At 40.5% G+C, this 12,329-nt stretch overlaps 1 protein-coding gene across 10 annotated transcripts in view; it reads right to left on the reverse strand.

The window, feature by feature from the left end:
• Positions 1–12,329, reverse strand: part of KALRN (kalirin RhoGEF kinase) — a 447,706-nt gene that overhangs the window by 143,984 nt on the left and 291,393 nt on the right. For all 10 annotated transcript variants that reach the window (XM_031590658.2, XM_090143646.1, XM_090143648.1 and 7 more), the window contains exon 14: positions 1,773–1,968. In XM_031590658.2, the coding sequence (XP_031446518.2) occupies positions 1,773–1,968 (196 nt within the window). The remainder of the gene's footprint in view (positions 1–1,772; positions 1,969–12,329) is intronic.

Genomic DNA, 12,329 nt, shown 5'->3' on the forward strand with positions numbered 1-12,329 from the left:
AATTTTGATGGTAGCGGTGACACTGTACAATGGGAAGCAGCAATACTGATTTCCCAGAACCCCTGCAAATTTGCAGTTCTGGCAGTAAGAACAATCATCTCTCACGCACTGAACGACTGTGATATAGGACTCAGCAAGAGGGAGTAAAATTAAATGAATTTTTTATGGACTATAGCTGTCCTTTATTAAAATAAGAAACAGTAGGCTCCCAAGAGCAATCTCTCTCCCTTATTTTGCCGTTCTCCCAGCATTTAGCATTCTGTGCATGGCAGATCTGACCATTACCTTTGATTAACTACAGTTACTCTGCATCCCTATGAGGCTTCCGCTTCCTTGCCTTTGGGAGCAATGGATTTTTATTGGGTAGGCTTTAAAGAAAGAGATCTCAGATAATCTTATAAAAACATTCTAAAAGTCACTTCATTTAGTTGCTGATCTTTTGTCTGCAATCCAAAAAAAATTGTTTCTAACTTCTTCATAAACACAGAACTACTTTTTTTTTTTTTTTCCCCCTGAAGAGCACTCCTGATTCTCCTGAGTCTGCACTGTTCTGGATGATGTTCTTTTCCTCCCATGAATTACTGCTCACATTAGGATGCTTCCAGGATGCACCAAAAATGAATAGTAACTGATGTATTAGGACCAATTTGCTACCCTTGAAAGCAAAAGAGCTGAGGCGCAGGACCAGACACAGTGTGGGCAGACCTCATATCATCTCACACACATGGTTTGCACAATGCTTGTCTAGTTCAAAACACACGCCTGCAGCAAACCTAAAGCCTCTGCTGAGTACAGCTTGCCAATCAGGTTGAATACTGCCAATTTTTTCTTTTTCTTTTTCTTTTTTTTTAAAGGTGAGCGTCTAGGAGTACAGTGGTTGCCAAAGAATAAATCCATAAAAATCTTTTTTATTTTGGAAGTGCATGTGAGGAGAGACAGAATGGAATTGCTCTTGCTTTGCACTTTTTCCAGACATTTAAGAAAGTTTAAACACTTCGCAAATAACTTTCACTTCTGGACTTTATGCAGTGATTAATCTGAATTATTATACTCTTTTTCCAAACACAAAATGCAAGGATACAAAAATCCTGATTCATAGGATGCCTTAGAAATAGGATCCTACTGCTGAGAAGAGTAGATGAAACAGACAGACTCCCTATCAACATGAATCAAGTCTGTCACTTAAGTGCACATGCCAAAAGCTTTTTGCATCCAAGTGGCTATCTTTAACTTCCAAGTGCACATTGAAAAGGAAAATTCCAGTATGGTTTATCATGTTCCCTTTTTACACACAAAATAATTCCAATTAGAGCTGGCTGGAAACAAGAATTCAATTTCGTGATAAATTTCAAGGCTCTCATATCTGAATTCTCTTCCATAGGGCCTCTGGTTAACTAGCTTCTCTTTCTTCCACCTCTTTCGCTCCACCTTTTTCTCTTCCTTGCCATCTATACTGGAATAGATTACAAACTCCACTGGCCTGTAGTTGCATAAAACTTTCTGAATGAAACTTAAATTTCAGTTTTACTTCCATACTGCACTTCCATTTCAAAGGAACAACGATGTGTGATCCTGACTCAAAGAATTTTCCAAAATCATGGAGCAGTTCTGGTTATGGAGAAAAGCTATACAATAGACTGAATTATGTTAAAAGTTGATGTGCTTTGTACATAGTGGCATATTTTTCAATGTGTTTTGGTTGTAGGTGGTGTTTCTTTCCCTTTCATTTTGTTCCTTCTCATACAAAACAGAGAACAAATTGTTCCACTCACCTGAAGCCTGGACCTCCATGATGTATTGGTGTAAATCTTGCCCTTGCTGGATGACTTCAAAAGTCATGTTGTTCATGGCCAACTTCCTCTCAGTGTGACGCTGCAAACGTTGCTCAGCCAGAGTAAGGTCCTCGGTATTGAAATCATTCATTTGTCTCAGCAGATCCTCATTCCAGGCATCTAATTCTGCTGTAACCTTCATGGACACAAGATAGACACTATATTCAATCAAGACCAATGAAAAATCTTGCTTTCAAACCATGCGTTAATAACTGAAGTACTTCACACTGTGACTGTGATCCAGAAACCCTTGAACCACAGCCTCAATTCTCTGGATTCTGCTCATTAATGATTACAGTCCTCATTTTGCCTAGCTGAGGATCCATGAAAAGATTATCAGTCCAACAAGAAAAGTGACAAATTCTTTTTCCCTTGCACAGTCAACAGGGCACTGTAAAGGAAGACACACTGTACTCATATGGATGGTGGTATAAATGCTAAATAAATTCAAACTTAAATGAGGAAACAGTAGTAACAGAATTACAAAAATACTGTGACACCTCTGTCCCCATAATCTCAAAACGCCCTAGATGTTTCTTAAAACATTCTGCATCACTCTGTATGTTAATACTGCAGATGGAAATATTTATCATTAATAACATTTATTCCTTTTCTTCACAGACTTTAAATTATAAGCTGCTTCCATTAAGCTCTAAAACATGGATAACTAATACATTTGCAGAACTATTATGATCTAATACACTGTGAGCAGTATCTACCTGTTGTTCACAGAGAATGCATCATGAGACCTAGCATTTTATTATGAAATCGATGAGTTAATCCCCACAGTAGTCCTATGCTGTGCTTCCAAGGATCTGAAGTCTTTTTAAGGGTCTTTCTGCTAGCTTGAGAAGGAATAGGCCCCGTATAAATTGTTTTGTAGATCTCAAAGATTTCACACTGGGGAATGAATATAAATAACAGACTTCTACAGATGGGCAAAGCAGAGCACATCAACATCGCTCTTGAGGGCTGGGTGAATCACCAGGAGCATCACAAAGGGGACTGAGCTCTCGCCAAAGACCTATATTACCTGCAAATAACTCATGGGAATGTGCAAAATATTCTGCAGCTTTCTCTGCATCCTAATTCAAACAGGCAGTCTGATGACTCTAGCAATCCATTACTGTATTTTCTGTGTTTCACATTTTAAGTCACAGTTACTCAACCAATACTGAAGTCCTACTCTATTTTTGCCTGTTCAGTTAACACAATTAACCTATCCAAACAGCCCAGTCTCCTTCATACCATAATCTGCTATTGCAGACAAAAAGAAGGAATGTGCTGGTGGCAACAAATGAGGACAAGGAGAGTGGAAATAAATCATATATGCCTGAATTCTGATTCATAGGTCAACTTGTCAAAACTAGATGGAGGAAAGCTAAACCCAGATATTTAGACTCACATTTTGGCATGTTACAATACAGTGAGAGGTTCTCTGTTTCTCATAAAAGGGCTCTTCAGAGCCTGTGTGCAGTGAGATGCTTCGTTTCCTCAGTAGCCAAGGTTCAACATTTTCCATTTGTTTTTTTTTCCCACAAAGCATAACAACAAATGCAGTGCAGGCACTGGAAGGGAACCCAAAAGTACCGACTTTCAGCCCCTCTCTCATTAGCATGAATAGGAGAGCACAGCTTTGCATTAGAAGGGAAAATATATGCACAGGTTTTCAGTTCTTTTTTGAGAGAAGCGAAAAAGCAGATTTACTGAACCAAGAATTTGGGATCTCAGCTGCAAGGTGAAAGGCAGTGTGAACATCCTGAGGAGTTTCTATTTTTCTTCAGCTATTTCCCATCACCCATTCCACTCAATTTCCTCTAAATAATAACTATCTCTACAGTCCCTTTGGCCCCATTCCTGACTCCAACAGCCTCTGATTCATTTACACACTATAGCTAGAGTCCATGAGCTGTGGGAGCTTCTTGGCAGATTCAACAGTTCTGGAGAAATGGTTGGAGTAGATGCTGGAGAAGGGTTTAACTCAATGTATTTATGTTAAAGAAATACACTTGACTAATTGCGATCAGAACTGAATGACAGAATAACAGAATGGCTTGGGTTGGAAGGGACCTCAAGGATCATTGAGTTCCAACCCCCTGTCACATGCAGGGTTGCCAACCAATTTTTCCTAATATGCAACCTGAAGTAATGATAGTAGAAGAGATTAAAACAGTCAAAGAATGTGTTATATTAGTTTGCTCTTACAGCCATGCTACAATATGGGGATTCTGATCAAAACCATCTCTCCATTCTGTGTATATTTATGGACATCATCTTCAGGCCAGGAAAACACAAGTATTTTCGAGGGCCAAACTACCAGGGATGTTAAGGATGGACATCCGAAGGAATCAACAGTCCCATCCACATCTTCAAGTATGCTGAGACCAAGCAGCCCAGTGCAAGAGCCTCGGTTAAATGTATCTGCTCTGATGCCATTTCTTTTAGGAAGCTTTTCCATGTGCTGTGAAAGGGACACTGAGCAGAACTACTTTTATTCTCCTGTTCAAATTGGTGGTTCCAATTAAACAGGAAAGGACAGCACTGGCAATCAGGACACAAGCTGACACACTTCTGGGGATGCAACGCAAGACCCAAAGGCTTCATGTCTTCTTGTCATGGCCAGGAACTGGGGCTGAGATTGCATCTGAGTGTCTCCAGACAGTCAGACAGGCCCAGCAGCGATTGCTGGTCCAGTGCCACTTCCCACAGTGACAAGGAGCACAGGCAGTGACAGTGGGCAGAAGGGAGGAAGGAGGGAAGTTGGCTCCAAGTGGGAGCTGAGGAAAGAGTGATAATTACCCCATGTGCTGGGTTAGGGGAAGAAAGGAAGGAGTCAGACACAGCAAGAGGTGGAACATCACCAAATTGCACAGGCGAAGCTTTTGTACAGGAAGGTTGAGTACGCTGCTCTGAATAACCAAGACAAACAGATGGCTGGAAGGGAATCTGAAGCACACAAAGGCAAAGCAACAACAGCAGAGCTGTGATAACAACCCAGGTTTCCTGAATCCCAATCTGGTACCCTATCCCAGAGACCGTGATGCTTGGCAGATCTCATTAAGACTGCCTTTCCTGTCAGTGAAGCCAGTGCCTCACAACCCCAGCAGTTTCTGTATTTCAAACTGGATCACTTGGAAATGGTCCCGGTCTGAATTTGAGTACCCAACTAGTTTGACTGGGATACAGGGAAAATGATTTGTTTTTCTTTAAGAAGGGGCTGTAATTAGGCAGTTCAGTTAACTACACATGTATATTTTTCAAGTCTAAAAAAGGACCCTGGATGCTCTCACAGAAGGGGTCAGGCATTGACATCTACAGTGAAAATTAATACAATTTCATCTGATGTAGTCCCATCTCCTAAACTGTGGTAAGAGACAATGAGCCAATGTCAGAATTGTCTCAGAAATGAGGCTCCCTTGGCCTTGAACATGTTTAATTCCCTTTTGACCCAGAAGAATGGCTGATTTGAGTTTATTCTGTTCATCTACTGGATTTCTGGTGGGAAGAAATGACAGTACTTCTTATGTTTATTCCTTTTTCTTCACAGTGTTTGTGATTCTAAACAGACCTCAGCATCCTTCACATGCCCTGAAAGAATAAGAACCCTGCTAACAGAGAAGCTCTGAGTTCTGCTCAAATGTGGGATGAGAGAGAAATAGTACCAGAGCAGAAGGGTCACAAGGGCAGCAACAGTGGAATTGAACAGGCCTGCATTAGTAAAAGCAGCAGACTGATCTCAGATTTAGCAGATGTATCCAAGTACTCACACTGCTCCAAGGAAATCTGCACACACACTTCCCACTGTCAAACACATTCTGGAAGGAACCATACTCCTTCCTTGCAGGTCGTAAGGTTGGTAGCCAAAAACCAGGTTCAAAGTACTAAAGGAAGGTCAAGTAACCTGAGTGTTAATGAGAGGGAAAGGCACAACAAAGCTATACATTGACAGTGAGCCTAGAAAGCACAATCCACCTTCACTTGCAATAGATGCTCCTGCCGTCATAATAATGAGAGGAGAGAAATGATGCAGGTAGCAAACCTAAGCTAGCATTCAGTGAGCTACCCAATATATCCATATTAGAGCAGCAGGAACTGCACAAAAGTTTCCATCAGCGTGTGAGCAAATACTGGGCTTGTGCTGAACTCCACTATCACAAGACTATAACAGATATACAGACTACATCAGCCAGGTCTGTCTTTCCTGCAGAGACAGCAACCACAGTCTACAGTCTAGACCACATACTCTGGGACAGACATCCTCCTAAAACAGCAACTTAATATACCCAAAATCCCACTACTACAACATTGCTGCTTTTGCTGCTTCCTGGATTTACCATGTTGCAACACCAGCAGATAACGTGACTGTGGGGAGACAGACATTTTCATCTTCTGTGTTGGATAGAGAGTAAAGCTATGGAGAAGTGGGAGGCAGGTTAAACAGAACAGCAGTAATGATAACAGAAGCTGCCCTGCCATCACACTCCTACAATGCAGCATGCTTGTGAATTAAGCCAAAGAGTCCATCCAAGCTAATGCAGTTGCTGTGCAGGCAATTGTACATCAGCAAGATTTCATATCTAAATCCTATCTATTTCTTGATGTTGCTGCTGAAATTTTCTACAAAATGGTGGTGCTGAGACTTTAACACTGCTTGCTTGGCATGAATTCAGAGTTTAGCACCTAAAATCATCCTGCTTAATGCCAACCAGAAATTTTTGTTTGCCAATTGAAGGAGGTGGAGAAGGAAATGAGGAATCAAGTATGAGAAAATAAATGTTATATGGTGAATGAATCATACAGGAGCTGATATTTTGAAGTATGGGCTGGGAAAGGGTGTATGAGGAGGAGGAAAAGAAAGTTCTACCTTTGGAGCAATTGCTATCAACACAAAGAGAGCAGGTTTGCTAGAGGAATCTGCAAAAGAGTAAAGATGGTTGGAAAAGAGAAGCAAATGTAGGAAGCAGGTTGCAAGAGAAGTGATGGTATAAGTAGGAGGAAGAGCAAAGGTGAGAAGAGTGGATAGAGCATTGGGATGAGGCAGGATGGTTAGAACTGTCACACAGGCTCAGGGCAGATCTCAGAATTGAGGAAGGGGAATATCCACCTCTCTCCAAGAACAAAAATGTTGGGAGCCATACATTTGGCATAAGGAGAGAGTGAAGGTGGATGAGAGGGAAGGTAAGGGAATCCAGAGAGGGAAAAAAATGAAGAAAAAAAAAAAGGTAATTTTGACTCCTGGACCCTAAGGGAATGTCTGTGGGTGCAGAAAGAAAGAGGTTATAATGAAGTAACGGAGTAGAGGAGACCAGATCTCTAGGGCACATACCATAGTCTGGGTAACAAGCTTGCAGAAGACTGGATATGACAGTATAAGTGGGTCTACGAGCAAACTAAAGCTGCAGGTTTATGGTAGAGGAGATGTAGGTAGGAAAGGGCGAATGAAGTTGTCACTTCTACAAATCACACATGCAGAAAGTTTGCTGTTCCTCCTCCTCAGGTCTTGGTTTGGGTTGATGCTGTACAGTGTGACAATACTGTCACCCATTCCTTCTGACATGTGGCAGAGATACCACACTGGTTTAGTTGGGACCTGAGCTGCTGGAGAGTAAAGAGGCTGTCACAGCAATGATTCCGCTCCAGTGCTTTTGGTTCCTGAATCCTTGAAATATCACAAGGAGCAGGAAGAAAAGGTACCCAGGACAGCTTAGTGTCTTACCTTCCTTAAAATGAAGTGATGTGCAGTTTTAAACATATGCATATAAAAAAGAAAAATATAATCTCAGTGTGAGTCATTATAAGATTCCAGTTTATGAACAGAAAGGTCTGGAAATTTTTCTTACCATTCCTTTTCTCACAAGTGTATCTCAAAATCTCTGCAGCTCTTATTTCTAATAAAGAAGTTCACTTCTGAGTGCCAGCTGTAAGTCAGTGAGGGGCTATAAAGCATCTTGTACCTCCAACCAGGCAGCTAATTCACTTGAAAGATTCTGTTAATGTTATAAATCTGGAATGGAAGGCTCAAGTGAGTTGTAAATATCAGTGAATCAAACTACTGTCTGTAAGCTGGCTCCTGCTCCCTTCTAAACTCACGCTCAGGGATGGATGTGAAAAGCCAGAAGAACCAGCAAGTGAACTTGAGGCTGACAAATTTAATTAGCAGGTGAAATGGAGCCAAAGAGATAGAATGGTGGAAAATTAGTTAACAAACAGGTGAAGATTCTAGTGATCGCAGTGCTTTTTGAAAGATTAAAAGCATATCAGATCAAATTTATATTGTATAGCAGGAACGCCCAGAACCCCTCCAGGACTATGTTTGGCCCAGAAAGTACACTGCTATACCACTACAGGAGACTGGCTCTGCCTAGCACTACACAGATCCATTATAGGAAATGGAACATGCAAAAGGAAGGAGCTGGGCAGCTCTGGGGAGGAAGGAGAGAAGTTTTCTTGGAGGTAATCAACAATTGTGGCCAGACAGGTATGAGCTGAGATCATTCCTGTTCTCAGTTTGAGTTTTACAGTGGCCTATAGGTGAATTTGATCATCTCTGTACAAAAGATATAAAGAAAACATATGCTGAAAGCTGTGGTCTATGCTCCGGATGGCATTCATTGTGTTAGGGGTTGCAACTCAGTGCATTTTACCATTCACTTCTTTTGCAGCTATCCAGCAGTTCCTTACTGATTAGCATTCATTCAAGTTATGGTTAGTAAGCCTTCAAACGACTATTTTTTGAAGCATGGGACAAAGAATACTTTACAGATTTTAGTGAGGCTATATTTCTGGGATATTACTGTGCTCCATATACATGATGTGCTCAGTGCCGTGCCAGCAGTACTGCTGAAGCCTGCCAGCTATTGTCCCTCGGGTCTTACACCCTACTTCCTCGCAATGGATCAGCTACCACACTCACACTGCATGAAATCTCCTGAGTTACTTGGTTGGCTGCATGAACTCAGCTGTGGTATACATCACACAGAAAGTCCAATCATATAATCTTAATGATCCCGTCTTGTCTTGAAATGTGCAATGACTTGGTAAAGGAATAAAACATATCAGGCATCAAAGTTAGATAGGTTTCCTAAATAAAGAACAGGTTGTCACTTTATGGTTTTAAAACCCAAGGCAGAATAACCTCCCACAGGGATAGCAGGGCCCTCTCATATTTCTGTTTTGCTGGTTTCCAGGTGTTGTCATAGTTAGGATTTCATACTTTAACCCAAGAACCTAGAGTGTAAATATCAGTCAATATAATGAGATTAAGGCAAAAATGAAAAGGCAGCACATGCTATGTGTCTGTGGGTTCGTATCCAAATTCATATCTGCCAAACCTGCCTTGACTCCAGTATAACACAAAAGCTGCCTGGGCGACTCAGAAGTCCTTAGAAGTCCTAACTGAACGCAGCTGGTCTTCTCTATGAAAGGCAGGTGGCTTCCCTTTACATAAAATACTTTTCCTGAAGACAAAATGAAACAACTGTTGGCAGATTTCACTGAAGTACAGAGAAAGTTGATGATGCTTAAGTAGATGGAAGTGTGAGTTGCTGACGAAGTACCTTTAATCCTGCAGTTTGTCTGGACTCCAAACCTCTGTCAGGAAGAAAAGATTATGGAAAGGCTCATAACCCAGGGCAGCTACAAAGCAGATTGGTATGGTGCAAGTCTAGGTAGGGGTGCCAAAGGAAAGGGTTATGTGGTCCATGGCATGGACTTCAATATCTGGGGAGATCATTATGAGCAGGAAAGTCTCCAGAGAACAAATGGCATTCAGACACAGTTTAAATGAAAAATATAAAGGCCAAGCAGTCTGTTGTCATTTGTGACTTTGAAAGTTTCCCTAAGTTTGCATTATCAATTAAAAAGAAAGAGAGAGGTTAGTAGGGAAAATGAATGCAAGAAAACATTTGGTACAAAAACTGGATGGAAAGAGACAATATTGGATGCAAATATTCTGAGACTGAGCTTTAACTTGTAGTCTTCCCTTAGCCTGCTAGAAGAAGATGGACTCCCAGTTGCTGGAATCCTCTGGATTCCATCAGAGAGAAGCAAGATTTTGTTCTCGCCAGGGTTCCCAGGGAGGGGTCCTCATCAGGAGGACTTCCCAAGAGCTCCAGAAACTGAGAACTAAGGGTGAGAACACAGGAGCAGAGGGGAAACAGGAAACACTTTGATTAACAAGACAGAAGCAGCACAGAGAACAAAAGCATTCAGATTTGGGAGAAAGAGAGAAGAAAGTGAAGCAGCTGTTCCAGAATCACCTGCTTCTGATTTGCTACCAGACCAAGATCTGCTGGCTAATTTTCAGAAACCCAGTGAAGTTTCCATTTCAAAACCCAAGTCAAACAAGAACTTTGTTTTGAAAGCACAACCCACGTAAACAAAACACCATGTGCAACATAGACAGCCAGGCTGGAAGATCCTGAGTCAAAAATCAAACCTCCTCAGCCACTCTTCTTAAAAAAGGATGCTGATAACTAAGACCCTCTGATAGCTAAGCATGCTGAGAAGAGCCTGCACTACAACAGCACTGTGCTTTGGGCCCACTTTTTGCAGATGGTTTGTGTGAGCGCAGGAAGGAGAGAGATTAGCACGTTTGCAGCGGGTAAGAGAGACTTTGTTAGGGATGTGTTCAATATGGCACCCACTGCACTCTGGACAGATGGAAGGGGGCTTAGCTAGACTAGGAAAGGAGAAACTCATTTGAGAATCATACTGCTACACATTATTTCACTGTTCTTAATCTATGCCGGATCTAGGCTATTATAGAAAATTAAAACCTAAATACATTTCCAGTCACAGCTCAAGCTACTTGCCTTTCGTAGAAAAGGTATTTAATTTCCTGATTTAAATTTCATCATCTTTTTCTCTTACAAGCTTAGAATACTCAACCACCAGAAACACTATCTGCTTTTTAATTATGGGGATGAAAACATCTTTTTGCTTCTTCGCAATGCATGAGGTAATTTTCTTAATGTTGATAAGTTTCTCATTGACTTGGAATCTTTATTATATGGCTGAGGTAACTGACAGCAATCCACTTCCTATGGGTTGGTATTGAGTCAATTTGAGCCAATCCAGACATTTGAAATGCACAGCATAAATGTATCATTTAATATATTATTTCAAATTACGTTTTTTATTATCCACTAAACTGCTTTTGTTGTTTGAGCAATAAATGTACAGCATAAAATTTAAGATACTGACATAATATTTTTCTCTCCATGTTCAGTTATAAATTTAAAAATTATTTTAAAATAAAAATATTTCCCCACTCAGAAGAGAGAGCTTTCTAACAAAAATCATCTGCCTGTAAACTCCCTATGAAACATGTTCTCAGATTTCCTTGTAATATTAACTCTACAGAGGGAATTCAGATAAAAATAGCAGACAATGACAACTAAGTGATGATCTTCAAGCCCTTTCTAGCCAACCTGATTTGAGAAGATTCTGAAGTGTATTTCCAGTTTTAAACATCTTTATATACCATTTGTATACCATTATATGCCATTATATACCATTGACACTCTAAATTAATTCAAAACAAAACAAACGGATCTACACTGCATTTCTATCTCTGGCATGAGATGCAGAGTCAGTTAGGACCAGTCACATCAGCTGATCATAGAATCATAAAATCATTATGGTTGGAAAAAACCACTAAAATCATCTTATCCAGCCATCCACCCAGTCCCACCATGCCCACTACCCATGTCCCTTATGTTCAGCTGCCCCATCAGTAAAGCAATCCATGATGGCACAGGTCTTAGCAAAAGTTGGTTGAAAGACAATGTACAAAGAAAAAGGAATTGAAAACAGAGATTTTGTTTTTTTTAAAAATCTTTACATAAAGTCAGCATAATTCTTGTTGCACACCTGGAATTTGCAGTGAAACACAGACAGACTGGTATCTTATGAATGACTCATGATTCACGCAGGTTCTCCATACACGCCTATATATTTCTGGGTGTCCAGAAGCACTGTTTTTCATGTTTTGCTCCATTTTTGAAAACATAGGTGCTGTTTATAGCTATGTACACATATGCATTCACATATAATTCATATATTTTGAATTAAAATCTTAATCATTCACCATTTGCCACACTATTGTATCAACATATTACCACTTAAATGCAGGTGATACTAGATATTGCAGCTCTTGAGCTGTGAGTGTAGCAGTCCTAGGGCAACAAATGCACACACAGCAATATTAGCTGATCTGAAATGCACACATTTATAGTTATACACACATACAAGGGATACAGTCTCCCACTATCAGGAAGTCTGTATACAACTACTGAGTAAAACAGTTGATTGATTTAACTATTCTAATTTACATTAATAACAAGCACTGTACAACAGCTTTCACCTAACTTAGCACTCTCAAGAGGAAAGCTCAGCTACTCCCTGATTTATATCTCTCGCATCCAATTATAGATCAAAACACCTAAAATTCCCTCTTCCCAGCCCTTTATTCCACTGTAATTCATCATGCCATAC

This window comes from Phasianus colchicus, chromosome 7 (assembly GCF_987193195.1).
Source record: "Phasianus colchicus chromosome 7, bPhaCol1.hap1.1, whole genome shotgun sequence".
Classification (NCBI taxonomy): domain Eukaryota; kingdom Metazoa; phylum Chordata; class Aves; order Galliformes; family Phasianidae; genus Phasianus; species Phasianus colchicus.